The 10,754-nt window shown below is 40.0% G+C and overlaps 1 protein-coding gene across 1 annotated transcript in view; it reads left to right on the forward strand.

Moving 5' to 3' along the window:
• The window catches only part of olfml2a (olfactomedin-like 2A), a 37,372-nt gene extending 27,051 nt beyond the window's left edge, over positions 1-10,321 (forward strand). Inside the window, exons 6-8 of the mRNA XM_084729314.1 lie at positions 1,169-1,474; positions 1,665-1,850; positions 6,807-10,321. Coding sequence (XP_084585440.1) covers positions 1,169-1,474; positions 1,665-1,850; positions 6,807-7,411 — 1,097 coding nt within the window. The 3' untranslated portion in view covers positions 7,412-10,321. The remainder of the gene's footprint in view (positions 1-1,168; positions 1,475-1,664; positions 1,851-6,806) is intronic.
• Positions 10,322-10,754: the final 433 nt, after the last annotated feature.

The following is a 10,754-nucleotide window of genomic DNA, read 5'->3' on the forward strand; positions in this document are numbered from 1 at the left end:
GGAATAGGTAACCCCTTTTATTCCTGATTAAACCATGTTTCTGCAAAAATCAGACAAAGTTGACAGAAATCTGGGACACAACTATAAAGAGTCAACATTTCATTAAAACATGATTTTAAAACAAAGATGATTATAATAGCACATTTTTGCACCTATGTTGTCAGTAGGTATTATTAGTTTTAGATTTTAAAGGCTCTTAACACATTTTTAAATTTTTTGAAGTTGTGAATTCTTGTCTGAGACAAGGCCTCTGGTACAGAGCAAGTTTGGAAATTTAAAAAATTCAAGCAAACCAACACATTTCATAAATACATATATTTCATATATATAAAATCCTTGTGGAGTACTTTTTTTTTACCAAAAAGAAAATGGAATTAGAGTGATGATAGTAATATTTTTTAAAGGTTTCTGATAGGACATGATTTATCCCAATTCTCAAGAATGGCTGGTATTAATGAGATCATGAAAAATGTAATGCATATTGTCTGATTTTTCATACATTGCTAGTGTTTACTTAGTTTTAGTCACTATTTATCGTGTAAAAAATGTTGTCAATTCATTTTATGTCATGGTTGTCATTGATAATATTAACACCGTCTGTTTGACAATCAGACATCTTGAGACTTTAACTCTGTCCAATGAAAGCCTGAGCAATGATGAAATTGTTTTATGTAGCAGCAATAATAGTAGTAGTCTGAGGCATCTTGCTCCCATTTTTGTTAAAAAACAAGAATGCTGCCTCCAGTTTAAGCTAACAGACAGCAGAACAAGGTCAGGAAGGAAAGAGGAGAGGGAGGATGTTGGTGTTCTCTGTGTGCTGCATTGATAATGTGTCTTCTTTGATGTGGACGTCTGGAACACAGCAGACTATAATGTTTCCCACTGTCAGGGAGCCATATACTGTATGTACTGTACAGTGAATGAAAGGTTTAAAAACCCTTTTTAAAAGATCATTTAATGATAATGTCTCTGCACACTACTGTATCATGCTGTTCTAATGTGACCATCACAAATAATAATAACAAGAGGACCTTGTTCAGTGTCACTCAGCCACAGGACTGTCTGATCTTGTTTGATCTTGTGTTTTAAATGAAAACTAGCTTTGTAGACTCTTAGATTTCTTTTCTACCTCCTGGCCTGACTGCGTACTTCCTCCTCTCCCTTTCAGACCACTCTGCCAAAACGTACACGGTCCATCACATCACAGAGAACCAGTCTGAGGATGGAGGAGCTGAGATGGTCCTGGAAACTGAGGAGGCCACTGTGGCTGAACCCATCGCCACCACCGCAGTTCCCACCACCACAACTACTACCACCACCACCACAACTGCAAGCACCACAACCACCAGCACAACAACTACACCCACTACTATCACCACACAGCGTGCGCCAGACTCTGAGAGACCAGCTCCAACCATTGTGCTGATGCTGGACAACTCCAACAACAACAGTCGGCCTTCTCTCCACAGAGCGGGTACGTACTGAAAACTCCTTTGTGGAAAAGCTCAATGTTCTGCTGCAGGCTGTGACTGCACTGACAGCAGAAAAACGTGTATGTTCACTCTGACAAGAAATGCACAAGTGTGAAATTGCTTTAAGTCCGTGTTAATACAAGCCATTCCCTCCCAGGCACACATGCTGAATGTTCTGCTTGTATCATCCAGGGAAGATCCTCAACTGTGAGGGGACCGTAGCATCCATTGAACAGCCAGAGAAGCAGCATAGTTATGGACGTAACGAGGGAGCCTGGATGAAGGATCCCCTGGCTAAAGACTCCAAGATCTACGTCACTAACTATTACTACGGCAACAACTTGGTGGAGTTCCGCAACCTGGACAATTTCAAGCAAGGTGTGCTTTCTCTGGGTCTTTAACCCTGTCCCATTTACCCACCATTAGTCCTAGACTTTAACAGAAAATTTTACTTAGTGTTAATGGTAAATGTAGTCAATTGGAGCAATAAATTCCTCAGTGCTACTATTAGGTCTGCAGTTATTCATAGTCGATTATTTGGCTGATCTTTTCTCGATTAATTGATTTTCCTATAAAATGTCAGAAAATGGTGAAAAATGTTGAACAGTTTTTCCAAAAGACCAAGATGACATTCTCAAATGTCTTGTTTTGTCCACAAACCAAATATATTCAAATTATTGTTGTAGAGGAGTAAATTAAGTTGACAGTATTCCCATTTAAGAAGCTGGGATCAGAGAATTTTGACTTTTTTTCTTAAAAAAATATTCAAACTGATTAATCCATTAATAGCTGCAGATTAATCAAATCATTGCAGCTCTAGCAACTATAACAACAAAGAAAGCTTAGTTCTCCTTCTCACTGAGTTGTGTCGGCTGAGCCTACATGAACCAGGATGCATTGGAGGCAAGCCTGTCATGTGGACTTAACAGCATTTTCATAATTTCTGTGTTCCAAGAGAAAAGATTTGTGTTGCAACCACCTGGCTGATACTTTTGTCCTGACCCAACCGGAAAGACGAATAACTAGACAATGACAACTTGGTCAACTGAAGCTCTTCTCATCGACTAAAGTTTGGTCAGCTAATACTTCACAGGGACATAGCTGGACAACTAAAATGAAATTCAGCCTATCAGACTGGCTCTATTGTACTTGTACTCATTTGTGCTCATATTACTGTACAAATTCAAACACTTGAGTTCAGTAATATTGAATGCAAACTATCACGTAACCCCTTGTAACCTGCTTATAACAACACCTTTAAGCCACAACTAAGCAATGGAACATTTGCTGTCCAATCAAACAGCCTCAGCTTGGTGATCTGATGTTTGAGGCTTGTTGTTAACCTGGGCTAATAAAGATAAAGTGACATGACGTTAAGCTAGATTTAGGGCAATGATATTAAATGTGAAACACCTTAAAGTCTGTCTAAAGCAATTATAAAACATGTGTTGACTTTGTCACGTCACAGAAACATATGTCTTAATAATCACACAGCCAAAATTGCCCAATTAGGTCTCAAAATCATGACAAAATGAGCAGTTTTCTCTGCTCTGAAATGCCAGGACATGTCCGCTCTGCTGTGTCCAGTGTCAGATATCTCTATGACCTGAAAGATGAATGCTTCATCTAACAGCTTTATCGGACTTGTACAGACATGTTTGAGCCACCAGAGCCAGAGGACAGTGATCAGTCCGTCCAGGATTCCGCAGGCTGTTTTTGGGATTGATGTGGTCTAAAATGCCTGATTTCACAGCAGCTTTTCTTTAAAAAAAAATTGTGATGCATGTTGTGGTGCTTTTTTGTATTTTTTTGCAGTGAAATTGTGGGGCCAAGTGAAAATTGCAAAAGAAAGTTGTGATTTTTTTAAAAAATAATTAATGAAAGGCAGCTTGTTCCTGTGAGAACAAAACCACACTCTGTTCTGAGTGTTCTAACAAACCTTACCAAAAAGGCTCAGACTTACAAAAGACAAAGAAGTAGATTTTTTTCTTGGAACTCAACCCGTCAAAACAGCATAAAACTATACAGTAGAAGTGTACAGAGGAATGATACGTTTGGGTGGGGGAGTGCTGTGATTGGTGGAACTTGCAGGAAGCAACAATGATTGGTCAAATTTGAGTTGTGAGTTTGGACAAAATTGCAAGGTTGTGCAGAATGCATGGGGATTGGTCGAACTGAATTGTTGCTGTCCCTACATTACAACTTCCTGGAGGGACTGAGTGATCTATCAGCTCACTGGTGAGATTGTTGGAACTGAAATGAGCAGTCGCTGCCACGCTGACTTGGACTTGGACTGGGGAGTCTGTTCAGTGTTTATTTATATAGTGTTAAGGAACATGTAGCTTCTGTGCATTATCGAGTAATATTTCAGGTCCGCCCAAAAAACTAACTTTACAATTCAGTATTTCATAGTTGTCAGATTTTTCACGTTTTAGCAACCATTTTCTAACTCTGAATAAATTTCCTTTATGCAGACTTGATAGATGATAGATTGAGCAGTATAAGTTTTCAAAGACCAATACCAACATTTTGAAGATTCAAATGTAATTTTTAAAATGTATGAAAATTGAAATATAGATTAAGATATGGGTTGGCAGCTTCAGGTTTTACAGACTGACACATATCTTCACTTTTACATCTTTTTCATAATGTAACTTGAAACACCATTATCGTCCCAATCTATTGGTCTAACTCTAGTGTCACCCTGTTGTAATGTATAGCTGTGTGTTTTCTCTAATAACATTGCTGACATTGATTCATGTTGATTGTCCAATAAGCTCTGTGAGACTGATGAGATCTGTGGAATGCAGGTCTTGGTTGTTTCATGGCTCCGGTGGGTGGGAAAATCAACTCCTTTCACATCCAAATCAACGGAGGAATTGGATTACACTCTCTTAGAGAGTTAAGATGATCTCCCCTCATAGGGCTTGGCTTGTTGATCTAGATCTGTTTGGACAATGGGCTTTCTAAATGCACTTACATGTGAGGCATCCTACAGTGCCGTGAGCTCACAGCTGTGTGCGGATGACTAGGTATTTGGAGTGGCGGTGATGCCTGCTGTTCCCTGACATGTGCTCCGGCCTTTCCTTTGAACTGGGCACAGCAGAGAGGGATTAAGAGTGTGGGCTGGCCTCAGGGATAGGGATGGTGGGGGGTGCTCTACTGCACGTTGTTTTTGTCCTTCACTGGGCTTTACATTTATTATCATTATCTAAATCAGACTTCCTGAGGTTGGAAGGTTAGGATAGCAGATAGGATGTGATTAGAAAACGACACCTACAGTACACAACGTGTTGGTTCAGGAGTGAACCGCTAAACAAACTGTGTCACTGTCACATGAAGCCAGTGTGTACACAGTCTGGCTTTGTAATAACATTGTCATTGGCTCTCTGAAGAGCATAATATCAGCTTAGCCACACACTGCTGAATGTATTCAACTCATAATAAGTAAAGGATAATGTCTAAATAAGCACAACAGCACAGCAGAAGGGTCTTGAGCAACCTGAGGGGGTTTAGGCCTACTTTACTTTGCAATAATGACCAACATACTATATATTATCTTGCTTATTTCATTGCCGCTGTTGACCAAACACATTAATCATTTAGAATTTTATTGCAAGCTAAATTTACCACAAGTTGTCCCTCTGGACTGTATAGCGGAGATGTTTTATGGGGAGAATCCAAGTCAAGTCTCGAGGGATCATAAGCAAATAGCATGTCAGCTTCCAAGTCTGTCAGGTCTGAGAATTTGAACATTTCAACAGTTTCCTTTCAACATTGTGTTAATAGAGTTGTTTGCATAGCTGAGACTGAGAGCATGAGTCTGATAACAGAACACTCAAATATTATGTCCACTTACGCAAGGCTTACCTCTAGCTGTCTTTCTTACTGGTTCCAGAGCTTTAAATCTCCCCACACATCTCCAAAGGACAGGCTTTTCAAATCACACATTCACCTAACCAGTGCTCCCTGCAGTTTACTCTTTTATAACACAGGACAATATTTTCTCCTGTGATGAGACTTCGAAGGCTAAAAAGCTCTTCCGCAAGCACACTAGTCTGGATGGTGTTGAAGTATTGACCCAAAGAAAGTTTTGACTATGGGGAATTTGTTCAGTGCATCCAACTCTAGACCAAGCTTGAGACCAATTTCATGGTCTGCCAAGACTGTAAGCTGTCTGTCCTTACCCTCAGAGTCTCCTCCGGTGGCCGGTGATGCTGGCAATAGTTCTTGCTGTGGTGGAAATAAGTTAAAATTGTAACAGTACCTAAATATCTGCATTGTTGAATTGCAAAATTAAAGCATTACATTTCTTGTTACAACATAAAAGTGATCTGAGAACAAAGTAACAGGTTACTCCTAACACTTGTATTTACTCCAAATGACCTTAGTTAGTCACTAATGGATTAAAGCAAAACAAACCAAAATCCCTAACAAGAAATTTGCTAGTGGAGCCAAGAAAATTAAGGCAATTCAGTCACTATCAGGCTAATTACATCAGTCAAGTCTCATGTTGACGCACATGTTGCCATCCATGTATCACCACCCTAGCCTGTAGCTACACCGAAACATAGTAATCTCTGCTGTAACTCTGGAAAAATTAATCGGATTGTGCTAATGTTTTGGCATAGATTCACTGACCACTGACTTGTGTGGTTACAAGGTTCATGAGGCAAAAGTCCTGCATATACTTTCATCCTCAACCTAGCAAAAAGGCAATAAACCAAACAATGAAACCTAATACATGCATCTCAAGACCCAACATGAGCTAATCCAGAATTTCATGAACATAGGCAGTTCAGTTACTATCAGGCTAGTTACATCAGTCAAGTCTTATGTCCAAATTTGGTCTTGAGTCTACAGCATTGTCACTGTAATAAGAAGTAATTTTGATCGCCAATCAGCTAAATCACCAGCACTTCTTGACTGTGGAGTAATCTGATCATGGACTGTAGAATAGCATAGACATAGTGTGATGTTTGTCATATAAGGGATATTAGAGTCCTGGGTTCACTGCAGTCCTGGCAGTTACTGGAGCCCAAAAAATCATAAGGAAGGAGGTTGGCTGTAGCTGAGGTATTATCAGAGGGATAGACCTAAAACAGTTTGGCTCTTCTTGGAGTCACAATTGAGTAGCCACTGGTGATAACAGACACTTCCACAGGGGCCATTATGGGCCTCTGTTATCGGCCTTTATGGGGGCAGTTGCCTCAAAAGTGAATCTGTGGTCTGTTTTGTGCAACAGAATGTGCTTAGTGGTGGATCAATACTGACTTTTCACCCATTCTTTGTGCTAAACAGTAAAAGCTAATGTAATATTCTTGTTTACTGCAGGCCGATGGAGCAACCTCTTCAAACTGCCTTACAACTGGATAGGCACAGGCCATGTGGTTTACAACGGAGCATTCTACTACAACAGAGCCTTCACCAAGAACATCATCAAGTATGATCTAAGGATGAGATATGTGGCGGCCTGGACCCTGCTGCATGACGTGGTTTATGAGGACACCACCCCCTGGAAATGGAGGGGCCACTCTGACATTGACTTTGCAGTGGACGAGAGTGGTCTGTGGGTGATCTACCCTTCCATGGACTACGACTACAACCAGCAAGAGATGATCGTCATCAGTAAACTGGATCCTGGAGACTTGTCACTGAAAAAGGAAACAACCTGGAGGACAGGCCTCAAGCGGAACTCTTACGGGAACTGCTTCATCATTTGTGGTGTCTTATACGCCGTCAATGTGTACAACCAAAAGGAGGGTGAGGTGAACTATGCTTATGACACCCACACCAACACTGAAGCCATCCCACACCTGACCTTCACCAATGAGTACTCCTTCACCACCCAGATTGACTACAACCCCAAAGAGAAGGTCTTGTATGCCTGGGACAATGGCCATCAGCTCACGTATCGGATTAACTTTGTCGACCAGTGAGCTCTGCTCACAGTAGGCCTGCCAGTGCGGCACCTAAATAGAAAAATGCTCAGTATTTGACAACCTAGAAGCAGCCATATTGGACTCAACGGGACAATGGATGAACCTACATCAGCCTTCCACTACCAATGCATGCTATTCAAACACCTGACCTCACAGAGTACCAAACATACAAGCCTCAAATGTGTATTGGGATGTGACTGTACAATATGTCAATAGAATGGACAGCGGACAGTGGAAATATTCTCACAGGTTGAGTTAAAACTTGTCGGGCAGAGCCAAGAGATTTCTTTTTATCTTCATTTATGAAATGTCAGCAGGCTGGCTAAGTAGCACACAGACAGATGGCTGTAAATGTTTAGTTTAAATTAGAGAACATGGCCTACTGCTTCCTGAGGGCACACTTTGAAGCTCGAATTTTGGATTAAGCCAAAATGAGGCCAAATTTGGGCTGAGGTATGAGCAGTGGTTGAGTGAGATGGGGTCACATCAATCTAGCAGATACTTTCCCAAACATGAGCCTTAATATCTTTTTAAAGGATTGCTTCAGATAAGTCTGTCTTATTATAATACATATATGGCTAAAGATGAAAGAGGTCTTGTTGCTATAATTATTCCTTCAATTCAGACTGATGTGAGGTGATCTCTACACCATCAAACATAACAGAGAGAATTCCATGTGTTTTGGTTAACTCAAACTAGCTTTTGCTGAACTTAAGAATCCATTTTTATACACAACAGAGACTGGAATGTGGATTTTGTATCCGTTTTCTTAAGATGGAGTCAATTCACAACCACTGTAGACAATCCAATCATTACAGCAACCAGTAACTCTGTAAACGTACATTTGGGCTTGTGAGTATTGTATAAAACAGACACAAGCATTTCAGAATCTATCCCTTAATTAAACTATCTGTGTCTTCCAATACTTATACTAACATACTACTTAATATGCCAGAAAAAGATTTCATATGTCCCGATTCATAGTATGTCAAATACAGTATACCAAAAATACCAGGATGTTCTATGTATGCAGCCAGCATGCTTTTCTGGCTATTCTTACCCATAATCCTGTGTGATGAGTGCATGAGTAAGAGGGTCAAAGTTCAAAGCTAATATTACGAGAAAGTAGTATGTTCCAATTGTACACATACTGCATTAAACAGTGCATACTTTGTAAGGTTGCTGCAGTGCTAAAAGTTGGAATGCAGGGCAGATTTTTAGATATTGCTAACATGACATGAGTGTCATTGAGACATTAGGCCCCAGTTTGACGATCTATAGCACATGGTCTACAGTGCATGGAGCAGGAGAATTTAGGGCAATCATTTAATACAAGTGGGTGATGTCAGTGCACTACCTAAATCCTGATGTATTTTTTCAATCACAAGTTTTCTTGAAGCTAGCATCTAGTTAGAGAAAACACAGTATAAGAAATGTGTATTTACCTTCAGTATTCAGCCGTGCTTGTGACTTGGTTTGAATCATTGACTGTAAATAAAGATGGACAATGTTTCTTCACTTTTTCTGACACAAAAATATCCTGGATATGAGCGCTGCCATCTTGCACTGGTGGAGAGTCTGTGATAAGGGTTGGTGCTGTGGTATAGAGATCCTGCCCACACACAACTGACTCACGCAAAGCTCAGCTGTCAATCACATAAAACATGCTTTTTATAGCATCAAATAAATGATTAAAACCAAACTGATCAAAAAGATTAACACTTGAACAAACATCAGCGTGATAAGAACTATCTGATGATGGAAAACACTGCTGGCCCATGTCCCATCTGCTAACATATAGGGGGTGGGGTTTATAACCTATACTGCAGCCAGCCACCAGGGGATCATCCAGATGTTCTGGCTCCACTTTTCAGGAGTTGCTGTGTTGTCCATATGTCAATGGTTTTAACTTGTTTTTTAAGTCAAGATGACCAAACTAGCTAGTTAGCATAGCATGGCCAGATTTAGCAATCATCACCAGGCTTTCCAATCTTAGAAACCTAGTCTTTTATCTTTTTTTTTTTTACAAGTGTGCTTCAAATATTTTTACACAGCTAGTGTTGTGGGGCCCCATCCCCAACATTTAACTCAACCAATGAGATTATTTCTGCTCCAGAGTAGTGAGAACTGTTTGTAAAAGTAAAAGTGCTATTTTTGCCCATCTACTCCATCCTATCACCGAGCACTTTGATCATGAATCTGCTTTGATTATTATTCCGGCCTCATGCTTCCTGTCTACCATTCGTGTTGTTTTGAGGGATGTGTTGAATATAATATAAACTCCCAAAACAAAACCATGTACACATGTTTCTAAGCTCAAGATTTTTTATATTTACATGAATTTGACAATATCATACAGTTTTTTCTAATTTCCATGCATCTTGTTAAATTCTATGTTGTTGTATAAAAGTATGCAGCGTCTGTATTGTTAATAATATTTACGTAACCACTACATTTGTTGTAATTATTGAGTATTTGAATATTGTCACCTCAATGGAAATTAACAATCATGATCAGTCATGCTAATACAAAAGGTACACTGTACCATTAGCTGTCCCACCTTCAATACTGAACACCATAAACCATGAATGTTTTTATTTCTGACAGTGACTGACAGTACTGTGTGAGGCACATAATGGGACTGTAAGCTTTAAGAGGTAGCTTTTACAGACTTTATAGTGTTGTTTTAGTCTTATACACCATTCATAATTCTAAACCACATCATTTTGTCTGTTCTTGAGTGTTTTCCTAAAGTCTGTTCCTAAAAGGCATGTTGATTACAATGAAGTAATTGGTTCAACTGCAAGGTCTTTATACATAAATAATAATGACATGAAATGTAACACAACACTTGAAACCAGCTGTGTGTGTGTGTCTGTGCTATGAAATAAAAATTCCATTATGAAAGTGTGTTGTGAGCCTTATAAAGTCAATCTGCAGTGACCCAGTGAATGGAGAGCAGGACTCGCCTTGCCCACCTCGTGTTGAAGGGATGATGACTCAGATCTTCTGATTTCTGGTTAACAAAGCTCTCATGAGCTGTGTTTGGTTCTGGGGTAAAGGTCGCCATGCTCTGCTTGATCTCCATCCCAAAATACACCAAAAGGAGCAGCCCGGGGTCATGGTAATAAGGGCATGGCTGCCTTGTTTCTTGGCCGGGGATTTGAATATCTTGTACTCGAGCTCTAACTCATGCAATTCTGCAGGGAGTCATTGAAATATACCAGTGGTGGGTGTGGTAGGTCCATGCACGTGGTCCTCATTTAAGAAGATCAACTCATCTGTTCCCCACAGTTCTCTATTAAAAGAACATCTCAGTACTGAGCTCTTTTCACACCCA

Source organism: Lutjanus erythropterus, chromosome 10 (assembly GCF_056507025.1).
Source record: "Lutjanus erythropterus isolate fLutEry1 chromosome 10, fLutEry1.hap2, whole genome shotgun sequence".
In the NCBI taxonomy this organism is placed as follows: Eukaryota; Metazoa; Chordata; class Actinopteri; order Lutjaniformes; family Lutjanidae; genus Lutjanus; species Lutjanus erythropterus.